The sequence below is a fragment of the Drosophila teissieri genome, chromosome 3R (genome assembly GCF_016746235.2).
Source record: "Drosophila teissieri strain GT53w chromosome 3R, Prin_Dtei_1.1, whole genome shotgun sequence".
Taxonomy (NCBI): domain Eukaryota; kingdom Metazoa; phylum Arthropoda; class Insecta; order Diptera; family Drosophilidae; genus Drosophila; species Drosophila teissieri.
Genome location: NC_053032.1, coordinates 27055331 through 27082656, shown reverse-complemented (window position 1 = coordinate 27082656; position 27326 = coordinate 27055331). Strand labels below are relative to the sequence as shown.

The window sequence follows — 27326 nt, the reverse complement described above, 5'->3', positions numbered from 1 at the left end:
CTAGATAAAATCACAAATTTAATGTGAATTTCTTCGACTTTTGCTTCAAATAACAAAATGGGGTACAGCGACTGACGCTTTATAAACCACTACCCCTGAACATAAACACAAAATTTTTGGCCTTATTGAAACAAAATTCAACTGCCCAGCCTCATTTCTCTTCCATTCAAAAAACAACAACAGCCTAGAAGAGATCGACGCACCGAAATAGGAAAAGTGAACAAAATACAATTTGAATTCCGTAGACCGCGAGGCAAGCACACCGATCTGGCAACGCCTTTGCCAGAGTCTCCGCTACTGACTGCCGCCGGCAGCCTAGGTTGTAGTCTCTGCTTTCCCCGACTCTGCTATCGATTCTTCATCGATATACGTGCTTAGGCAGCCCTGTTTTTTTAGACACGCGTCTGAAAGCGGAAAAAAACGTGAACTCGTCGGAAAAGCAGCATTTTCCAAGCCCATAGCGCTTGTAATTGTAATTGTTGGCACAAGCAGGCCAGCCAAATCCGATACGGAAACGTCTCAGTTTCAAGCCGAACAAAAGGAATTGTGTGCGAGGAACGAAAAGAACCGAAAAAAAAGTACAGACCCCTGAAATTTCACACGAGAACGCAGTAGCTTGTGGAACGTAAGAAGTTTTTGTCGGAAAAACTAAGGAAAAACGTATAGACACAAAGTGCAACACCAACACAACGATCGTATACATTTTTTTGTCGCAAATTGCAAGTGTGCACCTAAAAAAAATCAAAGCGTAACCATTGCAAAATTTTCCTAAACGGAAAGCAAGAAAAAAAAAGCAACTGATTGGAGGATAATATGAGTAATGCTATTAACCAAAATGGCACAGGTCTAGAGCAGCAAGTAAGTAGTAGCGTTTTTAACTGGTGAAATTACCATTTACCATGTATATAAGAATGGTATATGCATATGTATGTATATACGATGAGTGCGTGTGTGTGTGCGTGATGCTCATGCGGCTATTTGAAAAGTTCGCCTAGAAATTTATTGATTTCATAACACACTAATGTCTCTATCGCTCTTTTTACAACGGTGAATCGTGTCGGTGTCAATGGTTTGCATGCGTGCGTGTGTGTGTGTGCGCGCCTGGGCTCCTCTTCGTCATTCCAATTTGTAATTTCTTTTGTATAATTTTTGCTCGCTTGCCTCCAATTTGACGTGTATATTATATACATATGAAAGTTTCCATTCGGCCTCTCATGTTGAGTGTGCCGTGTGTGTGTGAGCGGTGCCGCTGTTCTAAGGCTGGCCGTGTGTGTGTGTGTCATATCTCGGTCTCTCTCGCTTGCGCACACATGTGGAAGCTGTTGAAAGCAGGGTTGCCAGGAGTGCCGATCTGGTGATTAATTTCAAGGGTGATTTTGCAAAAAAGAAAAATGAAAAAAAGAAAGCTTAAACATCTACTCTATTAACTGTTTGTTGGGTCTTCAAAGTAGTTGAAATTTTATTAGAGATGTGATATAAAAAATAATAGTTTAAAATAAATAAGTTGAGTGCATATTTGCTTTAAACGTATTGTTTTAGCTTTATATGTTTCACCATTTGTGACAACCACAATTGAATTAAAGTGTGGGGTTCCCCGAATAAAAATTAAAATATTTCCAGAAGCAAATATGAGGGCAATGATCTAGACGTTTATGAAATTCACATTCAATTTGTAGCTGTCTTTGTTAATTACTAAAAAGAACACAAACTGGTTAATATTACAAGCTATACGCTTGTAATAATTATTTCATATTTTTCATTCCACACTCTCTTTCCTTGGATTCCACAACCGGGCTTAGTGTTCTGCCACTACGGTGCGATTTATTTTCCTATGTGTGTGTGGGTGCCTCGTTCACGTGTTGTTTTTGTTGGGTGGCCAGGCGGTCTCTCTTTGTGTAATGGGTTGCCTGCGAGTGCGAGAGAGACGCTTACAGGGAGAGAACTAAATTCGAAGCTTTAAACTAGTTGCGCCTCTCTCTATCTTTGTATATATATTCCAGAGATTTGCACGTACATACATATGTACCCATGTATATATACACGTTGCGTTGCTAAGAGGAAGAGCGGTAAATAGCACATGTTGCTAAGCGGGCACGAATTCATTTTGGAAGTTCTGGAGGAGATTTGCCCTGGGGAATCTTTTGGGCAATCTGTTGAACTTGAAACTTGAACAGGTGCCGGCTTACACAGCCAACATATGTTAATTAGCCATACTCCACACTGTATTTACATTAGTGGAGCAAAGATTATTTTTATAGCTTAGTTTTAGTTCCTATCTTGAATGCACTTTGTTACACTACTACACTACTATTAATATATAACAAAGAAAACCAGTGATTCATAATCAGTGTCAATTAATTGTGTCAAATGCAGAAAATAGAAACTACTACTTCCTTTATTTATAGTGTTATATATTAAACAGAATGGTGGTTATGCTGAAGTTCTGACCAAGACTAACGATTCAATCTTTCCCACTTGCAGGTTGCTGGTCTGGACTTGAATGGCGGCTCTGCTGACTACAGCGGCCCCATAACAAGCAAGACTTCCACTAACTCGGTCACCGGTGGTGTGTATGTGCCCCCGCATCTTCGTGGTGGTGGTGGCAATAACAACGCAGCGGAAGCAGAGAGCCAGGGCCAAGGACAAGGCCAGGGCTTCGACTCCAGATCCGGGAATCCGCGCCAGGAGAGTAGGGACCCGCAACAGTCGCGCGGCGGCGGAGGCGAATACCGCAGAGGCGGCGGCGGTGGAGGTCGCGGCTTCAATCGCCAGAGCGGCGACTACGGTTTCGGAAGCGGCGGCGGCGGCGGAGGACGACGTGGAGGTGGTGGTCGCTTCGAGGACAACTACAACGGTGGGTACTATTATAAGTATACGGGTATATAAAGCACTTTCAAAAGGACATGCTGATTTCATGTAAAAAGTATATTCTCCACACAGAGATACTTGATTTTCAGTAGTTTTTAGCTTCGTAATGTAATTATCTTTATGATGCTTAAAGCATACTACCAGTTAGTTCTTTAAACTTATAACAAAATATTTAATTACTTTTGCAGGTGGTGAATTCGACTCGCGTCGCGGCGGTGACTGGAATCGCAGCGGCGGAGGCGGAGGAGGTCGCGGTTTTGGACGCGGACCATCGTACCGCGGCGGTGGCGGCGGAAGCGGTAGCAACCTCAACGAGCAGACTGCCGAGGATGGCCAGGCACAGCAGCAGCAGCAGCCACGCAACGATCGCTGGCAGGAGCCAGAACGTTCTGCCGGATTCGATGGCGGCGAGGGCGGACCGCCTGCCGGCGGCAACAGAAGCTACAACAATCGCGGCGAGCGCGGAGGCGGCGGTTACAACAGCCGCTGGAAGGAGGGCGGCGGCTCAAACGTCGACTACACAAAGCTGGGCGCCCGAGACGAGCGCCTGGAGGTGGAGCTATTCGGCGTGGGCAATACGGGAATCAATTTTGACAAATACGAGGATATACCCGTGGAAGCGACGGGCCAGAGTGTGCCCCCGAACATCACATCGTTCGATGATGTGCAGCTGACGGAGATTATCCGCAACAACGTGGCCCTAGCACGTTATGACAAACCGACACCGGTGCAGAAGTACGCCATTCCGATCATTATTAATGGCCGAGATCTAATGGCCTGTGCCCAGACCGGATCCGGCAAGACGGCCGCCTTTCTGGTGCCGATTCTCAACCAGATGTACGAGCTGGGGCATGTGCCCCCGCCGCAAAGCACTCGGCAGTACAGCCGGCGCAAGCAGTATCCCTTGGGTCTGGTGCTGGCGCCGACCCGCGAACTGGCCACCCAGATCTTTGAGGAGGCCAAGAAGTTCGCCTATCGCTCCCGGATGCGCCCGGCAGTGCTGTACGGCGGCAACAATACCAGTGAGCAGATGCGCGAGCTGGACCGCGGCTGCCACCTGATTGTGGCCACACCCGGTCGCCTGGAGGATATGATTACACGCGGCAAAGTGGGACTGGAGAACATTCGGTTCCTTGTTCTGGATGAGGCTGATCGTATGTTGGACATGGGTTTCGAGCCGCAGATCCGTCGCATCGTCGAACAGCTGAACATGCCGCCAACCGGACAGCGCCAGACGCTTATGTTCTCGGCCACATTCCCCAAGCAGATCCAGGAGCTGGCCAGCGATTTCCTCAGCAACTACATTTTCTTGGCCGTGGGTCGTGTGGGCTCCACCTCTGAGAACATTACGCAGACCATCCTGTGGGTCTACGAGCCCGATAAGCGCTCGTATCTGCTGGATCTGCTCTCGTCTATCCGCGATGGCCCCGAATATACCAAAGACAGCCTAACGCTGATCTTTGTGGAGACTAAGAAGGGTGCGGACTCGCTGGAGGAGTTCCTGTACCAGTGCAACCATCCCGTGACCAGCATCCACGGTGATCGCACGCAGAAGGAGCGTGAGGAGGCTCTGCGCTGCTTCCGCTCGGGCGACTGCCCCATCCTGGTGGCCACTGCTGTGGCCGCTCGTGGCCTGGACATTCCGCACGTGAAGCACGTTATCAACTTTGACCTGCCCTCGGATGTGGAGGAGTATGTCCACCGTATCGGACGTACCGGACGTATGGGTAATCTCGGTGTGGCCACCTCCTTCTTCAACGAGAAGAACCGCAACATTTGCTCCGATCTCTTGGAACTGCTGATCGAAACGAAGCAGGAGATCCCCAGCTTCATGGAGGACATGAGCTCGGATCGCGGTCATGGCGGAGCTAAGCGGGCTGGACGCGGCGGTGGTGGACGTTATGGTGGCGGCTTCGGCTCCAGGGATTACCGTCAGAGCTCTGGCGGAGGCGGTGGCGGACGCAGTGGACCACCACCACGCAGCGGTGGCTCTGGATCGGGGGGCGGCGGTGGCAGTTACCGCAGCAATGGAAACTCGTACGGTAAGTTTGGTGAGTGTGGAACCATCCATCAGAAATTACCAGTTGGAACGTGTATACTTAACAATGGATTTTCATTTCAGGCGGCAATTCAGGCGGCGGTGGATATTATGGCGGCGGCGCCGGTGGTGGCTCCTATGGCGGCTCCTACGGCGGCAGTGCCTCGCACTCGTCGAGCGCGCCCGACTGGTGGGCTCAATGAGCAAGGCCTCAGCTTCAGGCAAAGGACCTGGGCCAGCAGCAGCATCAGCAGTCGCATCGTAGCCACTTTCGCAACTAACCAAACGGAGAAAAACAAAGTCGATAACAACTATATATATATGTGCACACACGTATACTATATAGGAACAGCAAATGTGAAAGAGAAACTGTCTGTGCGCAGCGCAACACAAAACACGAAAATACAGAAAAGATACACAGATGCACCCTCCACCCTCGTTTAGCAATTCACTCCTCTCTCACAACCTCAAAAACCAGGAGCAAACGTTAATAATAAACTGTGCAAATCCATCGCGAAAGTATATTACATTCATGTATAGCCAGCCCAAAAAGCCCAAGCCCTCCATTTCCATCTCCTCCATCATTACATATATTTTATGGATTCGATGCGCGTAGTTGAAGGATATGCAAACATACATATTTAAAATATGCTAAACAACCACAAATATTAAGAATATTTAAGCAAATGATACAACTTTGAATTTTTGTCCATAAGTTACAATTCTCACACATCATTTTTCTTGGAACTCTTAAAATACATATATATATATATTCATATATATATATATATATATAGACATAAATATTGTCGATATCGAATCGAAACGATGAATGCGCAAATCCTTGAACTTCAATTGATGATTTTAAACGAAGAAAACATAAAAATAGTAATGGTATATATATTAATAAATATATAGATCGAGATATAATGTACTATATGAAACAAGAAACCAACACAAACAAGTAATTAAAAAAAACAAGTTTGCTAAACTTAAAATTAATAATTTAGCAAATGGAAAAAAGAAGTCCTATCGTTGTTTTAATTTTTTCTGGATTTGGTGTAACGGTTTTTTGGTTAGCATATTGTCAGATATCGCTTGTAAAGCACCAACATTTATTACTTATACCTTGGGCGCCCTATTATCTTTTCCCAAACTTGTTCGATTAAGATTTATTTACTTACTGATATCATATGTTGAATTAGCTCCATCGATAAGAAATGGCGAGCTACCTTTCTTCTGTTCTCTGTTTTAAGTTCAGTAGGGTTTTCGATCCATTACGTTTCGGTTTCAGTGCAAAAGACGATTGCTTACATAGTCGGATTTTTATCTGCGACGATCTGCTGGCCATATTTGTCGAATTAAAGAGTGGAATATCTATAGAATAGGTTAGTGAACCTTTAGAAGCTCCTCAGACGAGAGCTTTGTCACCGGTTTCCCTGCGTCAAAGCTTCAATTATGCACATTTAAGCAATCAGTATAATTGAAAGTTCAAATCGTGGGGAGCAAATGTAAGCGGAAAATGCATCAAATCGTGTCGAGGATGTGACGATCGTTGCGTAGCATACCCCCGGTTGCTAATTAGATTAGATAGGGCAACTTGATTAGTTTGCTCTGATGTTTTCTGGAGGGTGAGCTTGTCGATTCGTTGTTTGCCAGATAAATTTGCTTGAAGAGCAAAGCTCTCCGCCTCTTGATCGCTGGATTTTGCAATTTTAAACAGCGTAGACTCTTGACTAGGCCACACCCCGTTTTATTATTATTTTGGCGGTCTGACGGGAATTTTCAGTGCACTCTGTTGTATTCGCGGATCTCAGCTGTGTCAATTTCAGACTCCCAACATATAAACACGACGAGCATGCTGAAGCCACATCAAGGTTTGTGCTGGATGTTGCTTCTTCTGGCATCGCTGATCGCCACTTTTATGCTGGCCTTTAGCTACTGGATGTTTGTGCCGCGCGAGGATTCATTTTGGTCTATGGTATCCAACAATTACAGTGGAACTAGAATAAAGTACTCCATGCCGCCGTCAGCAGTACCTGAGGAACTTAAGCTTCGGCAAAGACCGCCGTTCGTTTACCAGATATTACATTGAAAGAAGCAGTATAGTATAGTGTTTACATGCTATGTAATCTTACGCTAGTTTAACAATAAATTACATGTACACAGAAGCTGCTTTGGGTGGCTTGGTTGGGGTAGCAGGCATCACAAGTTAGTGGCTCACAGTCAGACGTCCGACTTTTGATTGAGGGCCGCATAGCCCACTGGGATCTCCTTCATCTCGGTCTGCAGGCAGAGAAACTCGCCGCCTATGCACATTATTGTGCCGGTGATGACGTTCAGCAGCCACCACGATGCGTTCGCGGGGAAGGAGCGGTTGTACCACCAGCAGATGAGCAAATGTAGGACGTGAAAGGTGCAACTGCCGTGAAAATGAAAGGGTGAGTTGTGATAGCAAATTATTAAGTTTATTTCTCCGCCTTATTAAGCTCATCAAAGATGCCCACCTGAAGTCCAGACAGAGCTTGGCTCTTCTCACAATGCACCACAGTGCCAGGGAAGCTATGAATGCATTTAGAACAAAGGCACAGATCACTAGTCGGCCGCCCATGTCGTAGATGTGGATCTCCTTTAAGCAAGAAAAAACCGAGTGTTAGGAAAGAGTTTTAAAGCATAGCAAATATAGTGTATGGCATACATGGTATTCGAATAAGTGATCCAGACTATAGTTGTCCCCGGACAACTTGTTGGCCACGAAGACGAGTAGGCCAAGCGTGAAGTACACGCAGAACTGCATGGACACAATCTGGGAGGACAGCAGCGTGGGATCCCACTGGGTGTTGCGAAAGGTTCCGCCCTTCATGGTTGCCACGGGTTGCCAAATCAGCGCTTAGAGAACAAAATTTCCAGATTTCAGCTGGCCATAACAAACTGACTCAATCATTAGAGATTACACTGATGGACTATCGATTGTCTTAAGGCATGGACGTCGAATGGAAGGGGTCCATTTGCTACACAGAAAGAAACAAAATCCTATTAGATACGGAATATTAACTTGTTCCGTAGTAACTCTTACGCAAGTACGGCGTCGCATGAATTTTCCTTCAAAATGACACGGCTTTCTCCCAAATTCAATTTTGGTTAAAAGTCTATTAGAATCCACACATGCTTTTTACCTATTTTACTTTTAATACTTTATCGGATACAATCGATATCCGGCGATAGTCGTCATGGATCAGGATCACTTGAAGAATGCCAAAAACGCCACGCGGAGAGTTGTGAGTAAACTACGGCTTAAACTGGGGCGGATTACAGAATGATTCCGCCCACAGGGTCGTCTGCGGTCGCTGGGCATCGTTACAGTCGGAGCAGCTGCCTTGGTGGCGGGCATCACGGCGTACAAGCAACAGGACCAGTTGTTCCAGACCTTTGTGATGCCAGCGGTGCGACTGCTTCCGGCGGAAACCAGTCATCAACTGGCTGTGCTGGCGTGCAAGTACCGCCTGTGCCCGGTTTCACAGTACCATGATGACCAGAACTTGCACACCCCGTTCTTTGGCCGAATGCTCAGCAATCCCATTGGCATTGCCGCGGGATTCGATAAAAATGCTGAGGCAGTGGACGGCCTGCAGGATCTAGGATTCGGATTTATAGAAGTGGGCACAGTCACCCCGGCTGCCCAGGAGGGCAACCCAAAGCCAAGGGTCTTCCGGTTATCCGACGACAAGGCCATCATCAATCGGTACGGATTTAATAGCGAGGGTCACCAGGCGGTGCTCCAAAGACTACGCCTGCTCCGCAAAAAGGAGAACTTCAACGGAGTTGTGGGCGTCAATCTGGGCCGGAACAAGACCACCATGAGCCCGATAGCCGATTATGTACAGGGTGTGCGGGTCTTCGGGCCCGTAGCAGATTACCTGGTCATTAACGTAAGCAGTCCGAACACCAAGGGCCTCCGAGATATGCAGAGCAAGGAGAAGCTAAGAGAGCTCCTGGAACAAGTCAACGACACGAAAAACTCCCTGGATAAGAACAAGAATGTGCCCATACTCCTAAAACTCTCGCCGGATCTATCGTTGGACGACATGAAGGACATCGTGTGGGTTATCAAGCGCAAGAAGAGCCGCGTGGATGGCCTGATCGTGTCCAATACCACGGTGTCGCGTGAAAACATAGGAAACAACAAGCTGGCCGAGGAAACTGGCGGATTAAGTGGCCTTCCGCTCAAAGCCCGCTCCACAGAGATGATTGCCCAGATGTACCAGCTCACCGATGGCAAGATTCCCATCATCGGCGTCGGCGGGGTGGCTTCCGGCTATGATGCCTACGAAAAGATCGAAGCTGGGGCCTCGTACGTCCAGCTCTACACGGCTCTGGTGTACGAGGGACCCGCACTCGTGGACGACATTAAGGCGGAGCTGTCGGCGCTGATCACCCGGCTAGGTCACACCAATGTTGCGGACGTTGTGGGTACCAACAGCAAGTTCTATTTGCCCAAATGAATCAAAGATGCCAGGATTTGAAACAAGTGCTGCATTCATTTCAGTACAACTAAGCTGCTTGACAGCCATTTCTCATGCTTTCCTTTCGGTATAACCAATAAATCAATAAATTCATCATCTACTAGCTCTGAGGGCTTTCATTGGCCTGCTGCACTGTGAGCACTCGTCCCTCCAGGAAGTGGGTGTTCTGGTTGCTGGCGCTGTTGAAGGCATCCCGCTGGCTGAACACCACGAAGCCATAGTGCTTGGACAGACCCAGTTGCCGGTCGAAGACCACCTCCGCGTTGGCCACGTGCCCGTATTTCGAGAAGTAGGTCCGCAGTTCCTTGCTGCCTATCGTCCACGGTAGGTTGCCAACGAACAATTTGTAGCTGCTGCGCACAAATCCGCTGGACATGATTATATAGGCTTTAATTTCTTATTTTCAAACCACTAGCGATTGTGCACAGATTTTAAGGTGGCGCATGGTATGGTATTCGCATGCATCGACCACCCCACGTTTGACGGAATGGAATTTTTTAGATAGTAAACACTTGCGCAAGTGGAATTAATATGTAAAAAGATTCAAAACCCATGTTATTAAACAAGTAATTAGTTTTAAAAGAAACTTAAACTATTTCTATTACCCACCTCACTATTTTTGCACCTTGCAGGGCTGTCTATCGCTATCTAGTCCGCAGCCTATCGATGGCTATCGATTGGACGCAAATAATCAATGTTTCATCTCTAGCTCTTTTAAGTTTTGGTTGCTATTTATGTAAATGTTTAGCGAAATTGCGGAAAAAGTGCATATCGGTGCGCTCGATTGCTGAAAAAGTAGTTGCGTTGCAAACGGCGAAGAGCCCATCAAAGGCGGCCCAGTAACCAGGCGATCGGAGGGCCAAAGGAGCATCAAGTCGACGTGTTGTATTCGGGGCGCGGCGCCTGCAGAAAACGGACAAAACATCCTTAGGACAGCCACACAAAGGCACATCGATACTTTCAGCCACCGCACACAATGGCCGAGCGACCGAAAAATTTGTTTGCAAGTGAGTTACCCCTTTGGTCTCGGGCCGCCCACGCAGGTCACACATATGCAGGCGAGGAGGTACACATACTCGCTGGGTGACGCATAGTTCGGGAATCGGGTGCAGCGGCGATAAGCCGTCCATGAAGCCTCCTAAATTCTCCCATTTCCTCCACTTTCCAGCCGGATCCAGTCGCTCCCGCAATCCCCCGGATCAGCTAAGCCTGAACAACCTTAGCATACGCCATCCGCCCTCGTCCACGTCGTCAACTTCTTCGGGATCCACATCCTCGGGCTCAAGTTCCTCATCACAGCACAACCATGTGACCCGCTGTTTTGGCGCCCAGCAGCCACAGCAGACCCCGCCGGTGGCCAGCAGTCAAGTGCCACCGGCACCGGCAGCATCGAGCAGCAGCGCTGCCGATCGTCACCGGGAGCGTATTCGGCAGCAGGCCTGTGGCAAGCTACAGTTTGGTGAGGGTGCCGCCAATACACACACATTTACTTCAGACGATCTCGAGGATGAGGGCGAAATTGGACGCGGTGCATTTGGGGCAGTCAACAAGATGATCTTCAAGAAACTGGACAAGGTAATGGCCGTGAAACGCATTCGATCTACCGTAGATGAAAAGGAACAGAAGCAACTGCTCATGGATCTCGAGGTGGTCATGAAGTCCAACGAGTGCATCTACATTGTTCAGTTCTACGGCGCGCTGTTCAAGGAGGGTGACTGCTGGATTTGTATGGAGCTGATGGACACCTCGTTGGACAAGTTCTACAAGTACATTTACGAAAAGCAGCAGCGCCACATTCCAGAGTCCATACTGGCTAAGATAACAGTGGCCACGGTCAATGCACTGAACTATTTGAAGGAGGAGCTTAAGATTATCCATCGGGATGTGAAGCCGAGCAATATTCTATTGCATCGTCGCGGAGACATAAAGCTGTGTGATTTTGGTATTTCGGGTCAGCTGGTTGACTCTATTGCCAAGACCAAGGATGCGGGATGCAGGCCCTACATGGCGGTAATGAAACTCATTTGAATCCACAAACTTTTTTACCACAATTGTATGTTTTTGTGCAGCCGGAGCGCATCGATCCTGAGCGTGCCAAGGGCTACGATGTACGAAGCGATGTTTGGTCTTTGGGCATAACTTTGATGGAGGTGGCGACTGGTAATTTCCCCTATCGCAAATGGGACTCTGTTTTCGAGCAGTTGTGTCAGGTAAACATAAAATGTCTGTTCAACATTTCAATGAGACCGTTTTCTTAATTAAATGTGTGAATGTTTTTTTTTGTTTTAACGTCCCTGTCTTGTGCCCTTTGTCATAAGGAATTATCTTATAAAGATAAAGTAGATTGATTAATGACTACTTTTGTTTGCTGCTGGCCTTATCGTGTTTTGTTTTTTTTTATAGAAATATATCAGAACATTGTATTAGTAGCTTGTTTTGTTAATTATTTGCCTTTGCATTTATATTTACCCTTTTCTAGGTTGTGCAAGGCGAACCGCCTCGACTATTAACATCCTATAACGGTATGGAGTTCTCCAAAGAGTTTGTGGACTTTGTCAATACTTGGTAAGCTCTAATAAACACTATAAATCTTCAAAACAATGTCTAACAATGCACATTTTTTTTAGCCTAATTAAAAAGGAGAGCGATCGACCCAAGTATAGCCGGCTGTTGGAGATGCCCTTCATTCGACGCGGTGAGACGAGCCACACTGATGTTGCCGTGTATGTGGCCGATATTCTGGAGTCAATGGAGAAGGATGGCATTACACAGTTCACGGCCAACCAGCAGGCAGAGAGTTAATCACCCTAAGCAAGAATGCAAGTCATAAATGAACTAAGATTCAAGAGGATCACAACAACATGCATAACTAAACAGATGAAAGCAGATAAAAAGTTTTAATTGTTGTCTACTTTGTAGCATTCGTAGAAAACCTAGCGCATATTTTGTTAAACAGAAAAACAAAACTAAGCGAAATGTGTGTAAGCTGATAGTAAGCAAAATGTGTGTATAGTTTAAAGTCCATAAAGCCTATTGTAATTCAATAACTTTTGTATTCGCAGTTTTGTGCGTTAAGTTTTGTGTTGAAAATAAATTTGTGTTTACGACAGGCAAGCGGCGGGTTACAGGCGAATACATTGGCCAATAACTTGAACAGCTGCGGACTCCCAGCCAAAAGCCTATTTAGCCTCAGTCATGCGAGCATTTTATATTCCAGTTGATTTATCTATTATAATTTATAATACCAGACCAATTGGAAATGCATTTTGCGTTAATAAGCAACCACATGCGAAACTTAAGCAATATTTGTAAAAAACCTCGTGAGAACGAGAGTTAACTACCCATACAAACAAACAGCAACACCAATACGCGTTTATATGCGTAAATAAATAGATCAAGAAAAACAATTTTACATTATTTATTGAAAAGATTTTGTAATCCTATTATATTTTTTAATTTGCATATATGAAAATCATTGTGAAAAGCTTTAAATAATTGCCAAGCGGCTGAGATGTTTAAATTGTAGTAGAAATTATTGCTGATAAATGCAAAAGCTAATCCCATAATATATGAAATAATTAGACATAACACCGATACATCCACACACCACACACACACATATTACACACGTTTTTATGCGTAGAAATTAGTTGTAAGCGAAGCGAAAATATTTAGCAAAAAGTTACGGCTACATAAAACAAAAGTCATGTGAAAACTACAAATAAAACAAAATAAATGTATTGTGCCTAAGTATAAACCGAAATGATAATGATAAACACTCACCAAGAGAACTACAATTTAAATTTAATCAAAAACACATAAGCCATTTATAATCCTTAGCCTAGCTTTTAAACCCAGCTTATATAGCCATACGGCATATACCATGCCATTCCCGCCCAAATATTCACAGCCAAACAATTGCACCGTCTATGTCCCCGTCTCAAAATAACAAAAAATGGGAAAAACACGACAAAAAACGTGAAACCAATGTTTTTTGATTAACATTTTTATGCAAGCGTCAATGTGAAAGCAAAGTTTATTTTGTATACATATATATACATGCATAATATATTTGCACGGGTTGCATATAGAGTAAGAAAAGCAACAAGGGCCTGCAGCATTTCTCTATTATTTTTTCAAAGTTTGTTTGCGAAATAAAATCCTAAAGCATGCAGCAGTTAGAGCGGATATTCATATATACACATAAAAATATGAAATATATTTTTATTATGCCCACAAAACATCCCAGAATTTGCAGATAGACTTGTCAAGTAAAGTGCGCTGAGCCGAGGAAGAGTAATTATATTAAATATATCTGCATTGGAGCATCGTAAGATAAAAGTTAATTAACATTCCATTCGAAGAACTCATCTCTCCAATAAAATCGTTTCTATTGCAGTTGCAGACAAAACATGACAATGGTGGCTATTGAAACTAACTGACCGCAATGTTGAATTTAATCACCTAGTCACAAGGTGGTATAGTTGAAAACAATTACCTAAGTACTTGGCAGATCACTTTTGATAAGACTAGAGGTAAACATAATAATCATATTATACAACTCATGTGTAATGCCAGGAATAATGCAATCGCGAGTCGTCAATATTTTTGACAATAAATGGAGTATAATTTATTTGTAAAGTAAGGAAAACTAAACGTCCCTCGAGGGGATGCGGCAAGGACATATGGATTGTGTATATATGGTAGATATACTAAGGACATATGACTGGCAAATATTTATATATACTAATCTATGAAGTAGTTGCAAGTCAAGTACGGTACTTATGTCTGTCAATCGCCGAATAAATTCCCAAGTGAAATTTAACACCAAAAACCCCCAATAATTGGCTTCCAATGATCCAAGGCCTTTGAATAACATTAAATTGCTAAAATATGCCAGAACCTAAAGCTAAATCTAACTAAATCTAACCAATGACAAAACTGGAAACGCAACGTCCACAACAATATTAATATTTGCAATCTTTTAAACCTAGCTTACATCTGACTTTCGAAACATTGTGGGATCGCAATATTCGGGTCCAGATCCTAAATGAAACCCATTGCGGAATCGGGAGCCGCTCACTCAACACTTAGTGCACTAAGTTTTACTGAATACCAATACCAGTCTATATATGAATAATCCCGTCAAGTCGGCCGAGAAGGCCAAAACTAAAACTACACAAGGATAACCAAATACCGAAAGGGAACTATTCAATGTCATGGCAAGAAAATACACACAGATTAATAACATAGAACTGTTGAACAAAATTGAAAAGGCAAAACACCACAAATAAAACAATTTGTAAAAATATTAATAGCAAATACAAATTATATTTCAAAAACTCAATAATAGCTGTTTAAATGGGGTGGGGATTGGGCATCGCAACTAAACTTTGAAATAAATAATAAAAACAAAAACATTTCACAAATCCCAAAGAAGTATTTATTATTTATATTTATGGTTTAAGTTTGGCTTACTTTAATATTATTTTAGCGGTAAGAGTATCTGAAACAAAATCAATTTCCCATTTTGTCTGTTACCTGATGCATATTATCATTGGCTGGCATAATTTTGAAAGCTACGCGACTCGAATGAAAATCGCCACCCAAACGAGAATCGGCCCACAACGCGGTGAGCATGGAAAGCGAGCTATTAAAGCCGCAAATGCGTAATCCCCAGCTAGAAGAATATAGGTACATAGGTACAAACCCCCTTCTTTGACCGACTTTTGGCAGAATACGAGGCGGCGAGCAGGAAAGGCAGATGAGTTCAGTTCGAAAAGCCAATCGAAAAGGTTGCTTTTTAAAGGTGTATTCCCTGATAATTCCATAAAATCTGTCAATTAGTATGGCTTACGTTTTTTTTTTCTGTAATTTGCATATTAATTGACAATTGTGTGTTTCGTACATATAGAAACCTGAATGGATCTTAGAGCTGGGAATTGCTAGCTCAGTCTGCCGTCGAACGTTGTGCGTGGAGCAATTAAATTTTCGACTACGGATACGGGTCGCCTCCCAGTCTACCAGGTTCATCGACATGCTGACCGGCATTATTTTAATCGCCTGGCTGCTATTGGCATGGATATACTTTCTGTGGAGCCGGCGCAGGTATTATAAAGTCGCATGGCAGTTGCGCGGACCCATTGGCTGGCCCCTAATAGGCATGGGCTTACAGATGATGAACCCGGAGAGTAAGAGCTGGACAGGATTTGCGTTAGGCCTTCGGTAACCGGGCATTTTTGACAGCCTTTTTGCAGTACATGGATGGTCTGTCGCGACAGTTTAAAGCGCCTTTCATTTCGTGGATGGGCACCAGTTGTTTCCTCTACATCAACGATCCACTCAGCGTTGAACAGATACTCAACTCGGCGCACTGCACCAATAAGGGCGATTTCTACCGTTTCATGAGTTCGGCCATAGGTGACGGACTGTTCACGTCCAGTTCGCCTCGCTGGCACAAACATCGTCGCCTCATTAATCCCGCCTTTGGACGCCAGATTCTCAGCAACTTCCTGCCCATTTTTAATGCCGAAGCCGAGGTCCTTCTGCAGAAGCTGGAGCTTGAGGGAGTGCAGCATGGTAAGCGGCTGGAAATTTACCAAATCCTCAAGAAAATCGTTTTGGAAGCAGCATGCCGTGAGTATCTACATGGGTTTTCAGTCGTTTATATTTCATCGGAATTACTTGTAGAGACAACGATGGGCAAGAAAATGAACTTCCAGCACGACGGATCTATAGCCATATTTAAAGCATATAATGGGTTAGTTAAAAGGATTGCACAATAATGGTTAATATGAATATTTTTCTTTAGCCTGACCGAAGTGTGTGTGAAACGAATGCTATCACCTTGGCTTTATCCGGACCTAATATATCATCGTTCCCGACTTTTTCGCCTGCAGCAAAAGGTCGTGGGCATACTTTTCGGGTTTATAGAACAGGTTAGCTATAGTACATATCCCTCTACCCATGGTGAGCTTCTTTTTCCGGCAGCTTCTTGAACCCATAGTCTCGGTGGTGGCCGCCAATGGCAGTCCGGAGCAGCAGCGTTCCGAACTGGAGATGAGAGGCAAGTCCAAGGCCATTTTCATCGAGCAGGTGCGGGAGCATGTGGAGCGCGGTCAGCTGAGTTGGCAGGATGTGAGGGATGAGGCGAATGTGACCATTGCAGCGGTAGGTTAAAAAAATACAGCGAGAATAACGTATGACAACTCATTTTATAGACTTTCGAGACCACATCGACGGCATTGTACTTTACCATTCTCTGCCTGGCTATGCATCCCTGCTACCAGGAGAAGCTGCACGAAGAACTGGTCAAAGAGCTGCCGTCGTTTGGCGACATATCCCTGGAGCAGCTCCAACGACTGGAGTACACTGAAATGGTCATCAACGAGGCCATGCGCCTATTTGCACCAGTGCCAATGGTACTGCGATCAGCAGATCAGGACATTCAGCTGAAGCGCGATGACGGGGAGTTCCTCATTCCACGTGGCACCCAGATCGGCATAGATATCTACAACATGCAGCGAGATGAACGGGTGTGGGGACCACTTTCGCGTACCTACAATCCGGAGGCGCATTTCGGATTGGATTCGCCACAAAGGCACCCCTTCGCCTTCATCCCCTTTACAAAGGGATTGCGCATGTGCATCGGCTACCGGTACGCCCAAATGCTGATGAAATTGCTGCTGGCGAGGATCTTTCGCAGCTATCGAATCAGCACGGATGCCCGCTTGGAGGAGCTGTTGGTCAAGGGTAATATCTCCCTGAAGCTTAAGAATTACCCGCTGTGCCGCGTGGAGCGGAGATAACAGAGGGGGTCATGCCCCACAACTGGTTGGTGTAATTTTCCAATTAAAAGTGCCATTTTTGTTGCATTTTCCCATCGTAGGAAATTGAGTTTGTTTCATCTTTTGCTGTTGACCTCGTTAACGATGACCATCTCCTCCCCTTGCACAAATTGCCAGCTTGCAAATGGCTATAATGGATTTCAGTTTGCACTTGTTCCAGCTCACCCACAACTTTGCAGCACACGTTGCGTATACGGAACATAATTGATTAAATTCCTTCGAAGACTGCTTGTTGCAAGTGGGCTATCTCTGGCAGTTGAGGGCTGTTCAAAGTTCCTGCCCCAATGTAATTGAGGAGGTGATTTCGAAGGTGGTGGAGCCGTTCTGCTGATTCATCACTTTTCATTGCTCAATTGAAAAACTATTACGGTTTTTTATGGAGAAATACCCCCCTCTTAAGAAAATTGTTAGAAAATTGTTGGGTTCCTTAAGAGATAAAATATCATATCATATCATCACATCAAAAGACTTAAAATAGTGTTCAAAATTTAAAAATGATCTATACAATTTGGCAAAAATGGATGAAAAATGGTTTAAATGCATAATAAAGTAATTCCCTAGAAACACAGAACATTTACACAAACAAAAATAAGTGATCCAATAAAAATAAATCTCGGCTGTGGTCTGCATTATTTATAAACTTGTTGCTTATCAAGATACTACGTCATTAGTTGAGATCGAAGTGGTTTCTTCAGCCATCGCTCGCTCGCTCGCACATATACAGAAAACATACATTGGCCACCCGAGTTTCCAACCTTCGATAGCTCAGTTGGTAGAGCGGTGGACTGTAGTTGGAAAACAAGCAATAGAAATCCATAGGTCGCTGGTTCAAATCCGGCTCGAAGGATTTTTTGTTATTTTTTTTATTTTGTATGTTAAGTTTTATTCGAATTTTGCAATTACTTCAGAAACAAAAACAGATATGATTTTGGCTTATCTTGCATTTTAACCTTAGGGGGAGTCTTATTACTACAAAACCGCCGGGCTCCAACAAACAGAGGTGGTGAGCATATATTGACTGATAAGCTAATTTAGCTGACTACGAAATTTTTTTTTTTAATATGGTTCCGAAAGCAAATGAATCCCCCCAACACGGCGCCCCTCACCGACCTTCGATAGCTCAGTTGGTAGAGCGGTGGACTGTAGTTGGCAAACAAGCAATAGAAATCCATAGGTCGCTGGTTCAAATCCGGCTCGAAGGATTTTTTGTTCAGTAATATTTTTTTATTATGTGCTTGAACGTTACAAAAGTGAAAGTTACCATTATGAAAGTGTGTTGTGAAACTCGAACGAAAATATAGACTGCTGGTCAGCGAGGTTCGTAGTTGTTGTCGTATTAAATAACTTAATCATTGACTTGTTGCAAATACAATTTATCAACACTTTGCCGAGGTAATAATTCTATTTACCGCCCATCCCGCTCCAAGCGTTTCCCCGCGCCACCAACTCACGACAAACGAATAGATTGCTGTCTGGGCAGCCCGCCTCCAGCCACCATTTCACTTCAAGCTCCACTGCCTGCAACGAAATATGCATAATTCAATAGCAGGAGCTGCGTCCTTGCCAACGTGAATCCTGCGGAATACGGAATGAAGAGGGGGTGGCCCCCCGACGGAAGCTGAAAAGTATGCAATAAGCGATTGCGACTCGTTAACGCTTCAAAATACAGCGGGAGATGGAGTGCGGTGTGCCAGACAGCAATGGACAAAATAATAGCAGTCTATTACTAAGGATGAAGAAAATTTCAAACTAAGTTTACAGTTCCGTTGAAGCGCAATAAACCATGTTTAACTTATTTATAGGGAATACTATACGAAAACTCAATGCTTAGCATTTGGATAAGTATCTACCGTTGGGCATGACTGTGTAATCACAACATTAATCTAATACGCGTGTTTAGTGCGGCCTGGCGGGCATCCAACTTAATAATAGCTTTCCCAGCGCCTTGCAATAAGTAATTAAATCATTTACAACAAATCAAAATGACTGGATGAGAGCAGGACGCTGGTGAGGAGTCGCTCCGCGCCGTAAGCAAATAGTCGCCAGTGGCTCCTGTTGGTCGGTCTGGCTTATTATTAATGAGAAAAACTTTTGCAAGTTTTCAATTAGTTGCGCTCCCCTCCAGCAACTTGGCGCATAATCAAGACAAACGCTGGCTCATAATAAAATATTTAGTTGGATTTCCTTGGCCAGTCGCCGTAATTGACTGCCCACCAGTTATTTGTATAACAAGCCGGGACTTTGCAGTCGGATTTGGATTCGGATTCGGATTCGGATTCGGTTTCGGTTGATTACTGTGTTACACTTGGGACACGGCCACGGGTTTGCTAATCCGAGTCGACAGCCTGCATAATGTGATTAATTGAATATTAGGGCAGGCAGGTGCCCGAATACCAAGACTGGCCACAGCTTGGCTGTCTGCTGTTCCATTTACCTGGTCACCAGCTCACCAGCTCACCAGCTCACCTGCTCACCTGTTGGCCATCTAGCTGCAGTCAAGGTCTCCGATTTCCACGTCACATGATTCTTTCATTTGCAGACTGGCGGCTTTGTTCGCCTGCATACGAAATCAGATTTTAATGAGCACATATTCCGTGCCCTAATTGGATGGCGATTCATTCAGAAATACGATTTCTTATTCCACCTAAGCCTGATTAGCTGGCTAGAGCTAGTGAACTACTGCGAAACGTTTTTTACCTTTTTACATTTCAGTTTTCGTTGGTTTTGTCCAATTACCCTAATTCTATGACATTTCTAACCGCCGTAAGTGGTGTACAAAAGAAGAGTTCTAGTGTTAAAATATTTATACATCGATAAAATTGACATATTAATTGAGAATTTCCTAGATTAAAACGAACTTTTATTAGATACCCCCTATTTATTAGCATTTGAGGAACTCACAATTTAGTTGCGCCTTGATTCAACGTTTTAGTCATACACAATTAAATGTAATTCCCCTTTGACACTTGCAAAGAATGTGGCCCGATTTCCGTTGAACCGCAAAGCAGGTAACACTTGGCTGAGTTTTGTTAATGCAGCGCCTAGCAGTCGCGTGTGTTTAGACGGCTTTTGTTTGCCTGGCCGTGGGCGTTAATTACAGTAAGACATTTGTGGAGCCGCCGCCAGGCGTAACTAATAAACCAAACACACACACATACCTATGTATGAGCCCAGAGTGGGAGTTATATGTGGGTATTTCCCCAAAAACCGCATTAACAAGCAGCTGCTGCTTCTGCTTCTGGTGCTGCTGCTGCTGCAGATCCTGGCTGTAATTAAGTTTACTCTCGTTTACGAGACACGCGCCAAAGCAAATCCCGGCCACATTGACTAGGACAACAAGCCGCAGAGTGGAGTGGGGTGTGGCGGCGGGGTGGCGGGGTGGCACCTCATCAATGTGTTAATGCTAATTGTTATTGTACTTCGGATGGCCTTGGGTGGGCGTGGCAGGGGGAGGGGGGAGGCAAAGTGCCAGCACTTACCTCAAATTGAATTAGCCTCATATGTGGCCTGCCAGTTGAGACAGTTTGCAACTTCCAAACTCAATTTGGCAGGTCGAAAAGTTTAGTTTTCACTTGCCTCAAAATAAAAGTAGAGCCTGCCGCCATCACAGCTTATAGTTGGTACATTTTGATTGCCGTTGGCCTGCGAACTATTTGCTGGAGAAAGGTGGGTGGGGAAGCCAAACAAAATCAGAGCAAAAATATTTAACAAAATTGCATTAGAAACTTTTCTTTTTTTTGCCAGGCAGCACGAAATTGCCAAACAAAATGCCTAACAAACTGTGCGACTCCTAAGTCAAGCCTCCGAGGGATGTCAGCTATTCGAGTTGAGCATTTGGACTCCGGCAGTTTGTGTTCATCGTATCAGTTGCCAACTTAAACGAAAGTTTAAAGAATCTGCTGTATTGCCGTTCACCTCTGAAACAGACTTAACCCGTTGACGGCCAAGATTTCCAATGTACAATGTATATGTTTTACTTATAAATAAAATATAAATTTAGCTGTAGTCTTCAAATTGATGGTGTTATGCAAATTCTGGTCGTAAGTGGTGCTGAATGCAAATGAAATGAATTATGGAAAATGGCTAGAGTGCAACTAAAACTTTTTCTATCAATTCAAAATGGTTGGTTCTGTGTGGGGTTAAGGGGCCCTCATAAAAGTGGAAATGTGTTGAACCTTAACCTCCCTGGAGTGAAGAAAGTTTTTCGCTTGTTGTTTGACAAATTGTTTTGTGCAGCGGCCGAACGAAATAAAAGGCAACATTCGACTGTAAAGCGGATGAGGAGTGGGCGGAGTTCCTGGGCAGGATTGGGTGGTGGTTGGGTGGCTCAATGGTCGGACCTCTTGGCCATCAATGTGTAATGAATGTGGGCGGCGGCAGCGGGGCGTGAGCAAAGTTTGAAACGCGAACAAGAGCAGCAAAAACAATGACAGGCGTTGCCAGGAGCCAGACCTTTTCCGATCCTGTTCCTGTTACCCATTTCCCATTTTCCACTTCTCATTTCCATTTCATTTTCCGCTTTGCCAACAGTGTCGCTTTTTTATTCCCTTGCTAAAGGTCTATCGTTCAAGGCATGTAGATACCTGTTGCACTAAAGTAGATCTATGTTTATGTTTATCTAAATACATTTTTAATTAATTATTAATATTCATAAGTTAAACTTATGATAAATACTAGTACTGAAGTGTGAGTTTAGACCTAAAGAGATGAAAATTTAGAAAACCCTTGTGATAAATTGGGAATGGTACATGGTACATCTTTAGAAAGGGTATTCCAAGTACCGGCTTGCCTGATTAACCGTTTCTCCATGTTCAGTGCCAGTTGGGAAAGTTTTACCGCTCGCTGTTGACTGTTGCCCTGCGGCTGCAGTGCCGCATAAATTAGCAAACATGAGGCAAGCGGAGCGCGTGACTGGAGAACCTTTAGTACCTGGCCAACTGGGCGACTGGGCGACTGGGCCACCCAAATGGCCAACTGATTGACCCGCCGTTTCCGCGCCCCCTCCGCTACTCCCGCTCCTCTGATGGCAGCAAATTAGCGATGTCCGTGTGGTCCACTCTGCTATCCGGTCATCTGCTCTGTGCAACACTCAATTGCAATTACAGCTCTTGGCCCGCGCCGAAAAATTGGCCAGCGCAATTAATTAAAAAGTTTGCTGCACAATGCAATCGCACCCAGATCCTCGGAATCCCGAATCCGCGGGATTGCGAATGGTTGCGGGGTAGGTGGCGCAAAGCTCTAAAAATATTTTTTCAGGTGGTGGGGAATATATTTTATTTTCATATATGTACGGTGCGACATTTAATTAAAAACTGTGCATACGCCAGGTGCCTCCAAAGCGAAATGAGTGGATTCTTTTTTTGTTAATTGTATTTTATCGCTGGATTACGGGAATATGAAATGAACAAAATAAACGAACTTGAAATTGTGCATGAGTGCAAAAAAAAGGGAGTTTTCAAAATGGAAAAGGATTTGCTGCGAACTATTTCAATCAATTTTTGACCGAAATGCATATAAATAATCCGATATGAATCGTTGATATTCAAAAGTTGATTTATTTTCTTACAAGTGTTTTTTAAACACAGATTATGTATTGGCTTTAAAATACAAATACATCTGGGTAAACGGCCATTTGTTTTACTGAGTGCTTACAAAAAAATGTAGGCAGCTAAATAAATAATGTAAATGAACACGAAATTTAAAAATTCAATAAATATTTATAAAAACATTTAACGTAGATTGCAACAAGCAATAAATTGCTACACCAAAACCACTTAAAACGCAGAAATGAACATTTTTATTAAGCATACGCCGCGTGTGACGGCAATTAAAGCGCCACCAAGATTGCTGAACATCTTAAAAGTAATTCTCCTTTGCTATGAGTAAAATTTTAACTTATTCGCCGTCCTCCCCCCCCGAGTTGTGCATTGTAATTTTCATAAAAATTATGCAGATTAAATGTGGCAGCCAAGTTTGGGAAGGCCTACGAGTGGCATTAAACTCGCATAAGGCGCATCGGCAGAGACAACAAAGATGTCTAAATAATAAAGGCAGCTCGAGAGCTCGAGAGCTCGAGGACGTCGCCCAAGTTGATTGAATAAATCACAGCAGGTGAAATTCACTCGAAACACAACACTCCGACATGCGTGAGAACACGCTGACAGACTGGCAAATGAAAAAGAGGAACTTTAAACGGGGTCTCCGAAACGGGAGGGCGTGCATATATAATGAAATCGACTTACATATAAAACGTATTGCCCAGGAGCCGCAGGACGGAGATGGAGCTCCAAAGTTTCGCCATTTACAGCCCGACAACAATTTGGCCAAGTAGCTGCCAAGCACCAGAGATAAATCGGACATAAACCAAACCCGCAGGCCTGCAAAACGACGACCATTTCGGACCACCATTATGCCAAAAAGTGTGTAACAATTTTGTGGAAATAAAAATGGAGCCCGCAGGGTATTAAATTAGTTCGCATTTGTATTGGACATGGCCATGGTCGCTCAAAAGCTGCAAATACACTTGTCAACTTCAACTTGAACCCCGAACCGCTCGCTAAATATTTTGTTCACTTAATTGCATGTCGCTGGGGGCTAATTAAATAGCTCGGCGGCAGAACTAATTTACATGATCACGACACGCTAGCATATGGTTTGGTTTTTGCCACCTGCAAGGTGTGCAAAGTTCACTCGGCAATTAGCATTTTCTATGAGCCATTTCACCCGTTTCCTTTCCTGATTCCTCAATGCCGATTCTCGAATGTGGAAAGTGGCATGCCTCGCAGGTCTGGAGGTCTGGGGGCAATTAGGCGTTCGTAATACGGCCTATGGATTTGTACGTTCATATTCAATAAATGCAAATTGCGCGGCAATTATACTTAAGGATATTTCTGTCACGAAGGTCAAGTTTGACGTTATTCGCAATTTCGCATGTCTGTAATGCAAAAATGCGTAGGAGAGGACAGCTCACTGGAAATAACAACGCATATGTATATAAGTCAATTGGTTGTGGTTTCAGTTTTTCATTAAAGGAAACAATGTAAAAAGGGGGTAAATATGGGTGGATACAGCTTGGCATTTGTTAGGAAAATTAATGAAATGACACATTGCATATGTATTATTAAAGGATGTTAGTACTGATAAGTTTTATAATGATCTATATTAACTTAAATTCAAGATTGAATATAACGTTTCAAAATATTTAAGAAACTTTTCAATCTTTTTCCAAAATATATTAATTTATCAGATTCATCTAGGCATCGTTATTGATATTGAGTATAAACAGACGCGAATAAAACATCGATTTTTGCTATATCCTTGAAGCCATTGTAAATTATAATTTATAAGAACACTTCGTGATCAAATTGAGCCATATATTTCGAAATATTCGCCAACTTTGCCTTTTAGAAGCAATTAGGCATTAAGTCGGTTAATTATGAGCCACGCCCAGCCAGACACCTTGCCATCCTCGGTGGGGGAAAACTTTTAAAAACTCATTAATGCATAAATTCCGGGTCCTTTAAATAGGAGCCCCAAAAGACTCTGGGCGTCCATAAGCAGTTCGATTAGGCAGCCGAAATTCAGTCGATGGCCAGTCTTCAGTTCCACGGCAATGTCAGTGCGGACATCAGGTATGATATTAGCCTGGATCCGGCCAGGGAATCGAATCTCTTCCGCCTGCTAATGAGACAACAGTTGGCGATGGGCACGCGGCCATCTCCGCGGTTGCCCAACTGGTGGCCGAAGCGGCTGGAAATGATGGGCCAGGTGCTGGCCAAGGCCTATTGTTCCATGGTGATTTTTACGTCGCTGCATTTGGGTGTGCTGTTCACCAAAACCACACTGGATGTCCTGCCGACGGGGGAGCTGCAGGCCATAACCGACGCCCTCACCATGACCATAATATACTTTTTCACGGGCTACGGCACCATCTACTGGTCCCTGCGCTCCCGGCGCCTTTTGGCCTACATGGAGCACATGAACCGGGAGTATCGCCATCATTCGCTGGCTGGTGTGACCTTTGTGAGTGGCCATGCGGTCTACAGGATGTCCAGGAACTTCACGCTGGCGTGGATGATATCCTGCCTGCTGGGCGTGATATTCTGGGGCGTTTCGCCACTGATGATGGGCATCCGTATGCTGCCGCTGCATTGTTGGTATCCCTTCGATGCCCTGGGACCCGGCACATATTCCGCGGTTTATGCCACACAACTTTTCGGCCAGATCCTCGTGGGCATGACCTTTTCATTCGGGGGCTCCCTGTTCGTCACCTTGAGCCTGCTGCTCCTGGGACAGTTCGATGTGCTCTACTGCAGCCTGAAGAACCTGGATGCCCACACCAAGCTGCTGGCCGGGGAGTCTGTAAATGGCCTGAGGTTGGTATTTGTTCGCCAGTCATTTGATTCCGAACTTTCCGTTCTTGCAGCTTGTTTTGTATACGAGTTACAGCTTCAACCTTCAGTGCATTAATTAATTCAACTCTTTGTTTGTTCTTTTTTCTGATCCTTTCTGAGCTGCTGCCTTTGTGGCCAGATGCATACTTTTAATTAGTTAATACCAGTGCCTTTTTTATATTAGTTTGCTGCAAGAGGAGTTGCTGCTAGGAGACGCCACCCGGGAATTAAATCAGTACGCTCTGCTGCAAGAGCACCCCACGGATCTGCTGAGGTTGGCGGCAGGACGAAAATGTCCTGGCCAGGGCAATGCATTCCACAACGCCTTGGTGGAATGCGTTCGCTTGCATCGCTTCATCCTGCACTGTGCCCAGGAGCTGGAGAACCTATTCAGTCCATATTGTCTGGTCAAGTCCCTGCAGATCACCATCCAACTCTGCCTGCTGGTCTTCGTGGGCGTTTCGGGCACTCGGGAGGTCCTGCGCATTGTCAACCAGCTGCAGTACTTGGGACTGACCATCTTCGAGCTCCTGATGTTCACCTATTGCGGCGAGCTGCTCAGTCGGCATAGCATTCGATCTGGCGACGCCTTCTGGAGGGGGGCGTGGTGGAAGCACGCTCACTTCATTCGCCAGGACATCCTCATCTTCCTGGTTAATAGTCGACGGGCAGTTCACGTGACTGCCGGCAAGTTTTATGTGATGGATGTGAATCGCCTAAGATCGGTAAAGAGCCTTTCTCATAAACTAACCATTTGAATTGAAAATAATTGAATTTGGTTTTCAGGTTATAACGCAGGCCTTTAGCTTCTTGACTTTGCTGCAGAAGTTGGCTGCCAAGAAGACGGAATCGGACCTCTAATCTGGGGCACACTCGTTCGTAGGCGTTGATATTTATTTTGCACATTAAAAACAAGTCGAGTAAAATGTAAATAATATTTGCGTTTCCGCGTACCAATGTTTGCTTAACATTTTGCAACACAACCAGATGAGGGTCCCACTCACTTTTGGTCGCAAGGAACCTCCGCGAAAAGCGGCTCTAAGTCCCATGTCTCTTTTGCCTTCGGCTTGTCACTGATAAACAGCCCTTTCCCCAAAAATGTTTTCGGGGCAGAGTCCACGTTTTGAAAATATAAGCACTTTGTATGGCGATAATTAGATGCTCTTTAGAGGAAGGTGTACTTCTAGAGCCTGCCAGCAATAAGTGAAGGAAAGTGTATCATTCATTCATGCAAATTTATTAGTTTTGGTTTTTCAATTTAAGCACTAAAAGCTTTTTCCAATGGTACGCATATATTGGTCATAATAGTCTCTAGTATTTCCAACAAGCCAAAATGCAAAAGGCCCCAGAAATATTCTCTTTGACAGAATTTTGAGTGCCAGCTAATGTACCCACTTAAAATGGGCCTTGTTGTAATGTCCTACGCGTATCTGTTGTGCAAAGTTCTCAGATTCTGTAAGACGCCTAAAAGTCGACTTTAATTTTGCGATTGCACGTCGTACGCACAGAAACTTATGGCAAAGTTTTCAACTCATTTGCGCTTTGCATTTTTCATTGTGTCACAGACACAGACAAAATACCCAGACACCCACACCCACACCCACATAGCAAAAAGTTCTCATTCTTTGCTCACTGACTTGCTATAACTTTGGATCCG

At 44.4% G+C, this 27326-nt stretch overlaps 8 protein-coding genes and 2 non-coding genes across 14 annotated transcripts; 8 read left to right on the top strand and 2 right to left on the bottom strand.

Moving 5' to 3' along the window:
• The first annotated feature begins 84 nt into the window (after positions 1-84).
• On the top strand, positions 85-5425 carry LOC122620940 (ATP-dependent RNA helicase bel). 2 transcript variants are annotated; one of them, XM_043798630.1, is made up of 4 exons: positions 85-858; positions 2482-2854; positions 3057-4919; positions 4991-5425. In XM_043798630.1, the coding sequence occupies exons 1-4, from the start codon at positions 814-816 to the stop codon at positions 5107-5109; spliced, it is 2400 nt and encodes a 799-aa protein (XP_043654565.1). In that variant the 5' UTR covers positions 85-813; the 3' UTR covers positions 5110-5425. The 2 variants fall into 2 exon arrangements, with proteins under 2 accessions (XP_043654565.1, XP_043654566.1); XM_043798631.1 differs by having other exon boundaries at positions 86-858; positions 3057-4910.
• Positions 5426-6153: 728 nt separating this feature from the next.
• On the top strand, positions 6154-7141 carry LOC122619370. 3 transcript variants are annotated; one of them, XM_043796267.1, is made up of 2 exons: positions 6154-6294; positions 6739-7141. In XM_043796267.1, the coding sequence occupies exon 2, from the start codon at positions 6765-6767 to the stop codon at positions 6999-7001; it is 237 nt and encodes a 78-aa protein (XP_043652202.1). In that variant the 5' UTR covers positions 6154-6294; positions 6739-6764; the 3' UTR covers positions 7002-7141. The 3 variants fall into 3 exon arrangements, with proteins under 3 accessions (XP_043652202.1, XP_043652203.1, XP_043652204.1); XM_043796268.1 differs by lacking the exon at positions 6154-6294 and adding an exon at positions 6331-6537; XM_043796269.1 differs by lacking the exon at positions 6154-6294 and adding an exon at positions 6617-6676.
• LOC122619368 (protein SYS1 homolog) lies at positions 7027-7880 on the bottom strand. Its single transcript, XM_043796265.1, has 3 exons — positions 7605-7880; positions 7414-7535; positions 7027-7328 (listed from the first exon to the last, which is right to left on the bottom strand). Exons 1-3 carry the CDS (start codon positions 7767-7769, stop codon positions 7133-7135), a joined length of 483 nt encoding a protein of 160 aa, XP_043652200.1. The 5' UTR covers positions 7770-7880; the 3' UTR covers positions 7027-7132.
• A 132-nt stretch (positions 7881-8012) lies between these two features.
• LOC122619367 (dihydroorotate dehydrogenase (quinone), mitochondrial) lies at positions 8013-9532 on the top strand. The gene is made up of 2 exons (XM_043796264.1): positions 8013-8184; positions 8239-9532. The coding sequence occupies exons 1-2, from the start codon at positions 8137-8139 to the stop codon at positions 9406-9408; spliced, it is 1218 nt and encodes a 405-aa protein (XP_043652199.1). The 5' UTR covers positions 8013-8136; the 3' UTR covers positions 9409-9532.
• On the bottom strand, positions 9427-9889 carry LOC122619369 (28 kDa ribonucleoprotein, chloroplastic). The gene has a single exon (XM_043796266.1). The coding sequence runs from the start codon at positions 9803-9805 to the stop codon at positions 9530-9532; it is 276 nt and encodes a 91-aa protein (XP_043652201.1). The 5' UTR covers positions 9806-9889; the 3' UTR covers positions 9427-9529.
• A 227-nt stretch (positions 9890-10116) lies between these two features.
• LOC122619366 (dual specificity mitogen-activated protein kinase kinase 4) lies at positions 10117-12569 on the top strand. Its single transcript, XM_043796263.1, has 5 exons — positions 10117-10436; positions 10598-11439; positions 11499-11639; positions 11909-11994; positions 12057-12569. The coding sequence occupies exons 1-5, from the start codon at positions 10406-10408 to the stop codon at positions 12229-12231; spliced, it is 1275 nt and encodes a 424-aa protein (XP_043652198.1). The 5' UTR covers positions 10117-10405; the 3' UTR covers positions 12232-12569.
• A 2897-nt stretch (positions 12570-15466) lies between these two features.
• LOC122620880 (probable cytochrome P450 313b1) lies at positions 15467-17459 on the top strand. 2 transcript variants are annotated; one of them, XM_043798552.1, is made up of 7 exons: positions 15467-15620; positions 15676-16065; positions 16120-16189; positions 16241-16367; positions 16420-16599; positions 16650-17262; positions 17318-17459. In XM_043798552.1, the coding sequence occupies exons 1-6, from the start codon at positions 15467-15469 to the stop codon at positions 17235-17237; spliced, it is 1509 nt and encodes a 502-aa protein (XP_043654487.1). In that variant the 3' UTR covers positions 17238-17262; positions 17318-17459. The 2 variants fall into 2 exon arrangements, with proteins under 2 accessions (XP_043654487.1, XP_043654486.1); XM_043798551.1 differs by having other exon boundaries at positions 16650-17345.
• A 571-nt stretch (positions 17460-18030) lies between these two features.
• On the top strand, positions 18031-18123 carry Trnay-gua. Its single transcript has 2 exons — positions 18031-18067; positions 18088-18123. It is a non-coding gene; the product is annotated as a tRNA-Tyr (tRNA).
• Positions 18124-18385: 262 nt separating this feature from the next.
• Positions 18386-18478, top strand: Trnay-gua. The gene is made up of 2 exons: positions 18386-18422; positions 18443-18478. It is a non-coding gene; the product is annotated as a tRNA-Tyr (tRNA).
• Positions 18479-24863: 6385 nt separating this feature from the next.
• LOC122621162 (putative odorant receptor 85e) lies at positions 24864-26530 on the top strand. Its single transcript, XM_043798924.1, has 3 exons — positions 24864-25651; positions 25854-26394; positions 26456-26530. The coding sequence occupies exons 1-3, from the start codon at positions 24864-24866 to the stop codon at positions 26528-26530; spliced, it is 1404 nt and encodes a 467-aa protein (XP_043654859.1).
• Positions 26531-27326: the final 796 nt, after the last annotated feature.

Excerpts from the sequence above, each read along its gene's own strand:
- LOC122619366 (XM_043796263.1), top strand. The coding sequence starts at position 10,406 with ATGGCCGAGCGACCGAAAAATTTGTTTGCAA. Across the intron at positions 11,440-11,498 it reads GATGCAGGCCCTACATGGCG|CCGGAGCGCATCGATCCTGA; the intron begins GTAATGAAACTC and ends GTTTTTGTGCAG. Across the intron at positions 11,995-12,056 it reads GTGGACTTTGTCAATACTTG|CCTAATTAAAAAGGAGAGCG; the intron begins GTAAGCTCTAAT and ends CATTTTTTTTAG.
- LOC122619368 (XM_043796265.1), bottom strand. The coding sequence starts at position 7,769 with ATGAAGGGCGGAACCTTTCGCAACACCCAGTGGGATCCCACGCTGCTG. Across the intron at positions 7,536-7,604 it reads ATCACTTATTCGAATACCAT|GAGATCCACATCTACGACAT; the intron begins GTATGCCATACA and ends TCTTGCTTAAAG. Across the intron at positions 7,329-7,413 it reads AAGCTCTGTCTGGACTTCAG|TTGCACCTTTCACGTCCTAC; the intron begins GTGGGCATCTTT and ends TTTTCACGGCAG.
- LOC122621162 (XM_043798924.1), top strand. The coding sequence starts at position 24,864 with ATGGCCAGTCTTCAGTTCCACGGCAATGTCAGTGCGGACATCAGGTAT. Across the intron at positions 25,652-25,853 it reads GAGTCTGTAAATGGCCTGAG|TTTGCTGCAAGAGGAGTTGC; the intron begins GTTGGTATTTGT and ends TTTTTATATTAG. Across the intron at positions 26,395-26,455 it reads ATGTGAATCGCCTAAGATCG|GTTATAACGCAGGCCTTTAG; the intron begins GTAAAGAGCCTT and ends TTTGGTTTTCAG.
- LOC122619370 (XM_043796267.1), top strand. The coding sequence starts at position 6,765 with ATGCTGAAGCCACATCAAGGTTTGTGCTGGATGTTGCTTCTTCTGGCA.
- LOC122620940 (XM_043798630.1), top strand. The coding sequence starts at position 814 with ATGAGTAATGCTATTAACCAAAATGGCACAGGTCTAGAGCAGCAA. Across the intron at positions 859-2,481 it reads GCACAGGTCTAGAGCAGCAA|GTTGCTGGTCTGGACTTGAA; the intron begins GTAAGTAGTAGC and ends TCCCACTTGCAG. Across the intron at positions 4,920-4,990 it reads AAACTCGTACGGTAAGTTTG|GCGGCAATTCAGGCGGCGGT; the intron begins GTGAGTGTGGAA and ends TTTTCATTTCAG.
- LOC122619369 (XM_043796266.1), bottom strand. The coding sequence starts at position 9,805 with ATGTCCAGCGGATTTGTGCGCAGCAGCTACAAATTGTTCGTTGGCAAC.
- LOC122619367 (XM_043796264.1), top strand. The coding sequence starts at position 8,137 with ATGGATCAGGATCACTTGAAGAATGCCAAAAACGCCACGCGGAGAGTT. Across the intron at positions 8,185-8,238 it reads AAAACGCCACGCGGAGAGTT|GGTCGTCTGCGGTCGCTGGG; the intron begins GTGAGTAAACTA and ends TTCCGCCCACAG.
- LOC122620880 (XM_043798552.1), top strand. The coding sequence starts at position 15,467 with ATGCTGACCGGCATTATTTTAATCGCCTGGCTGCTATTGGCATGGATA. Across the intron at positions 16,066-16,119 it reads CGTTTTGGAAGCAGCATGCC|AGACAACGATGGGCAAGAAA; the intron begins GTGAGTATCTAC and ends AATTACTTGTAG. Across the intron at positions 16,600-16,649 it reads CGAATGTGACCATTGCAGCG|ACTTTCGAGACCACATCGAC; the intron begins GTAGGTTAAAAA and ends CTCATTTTATAG.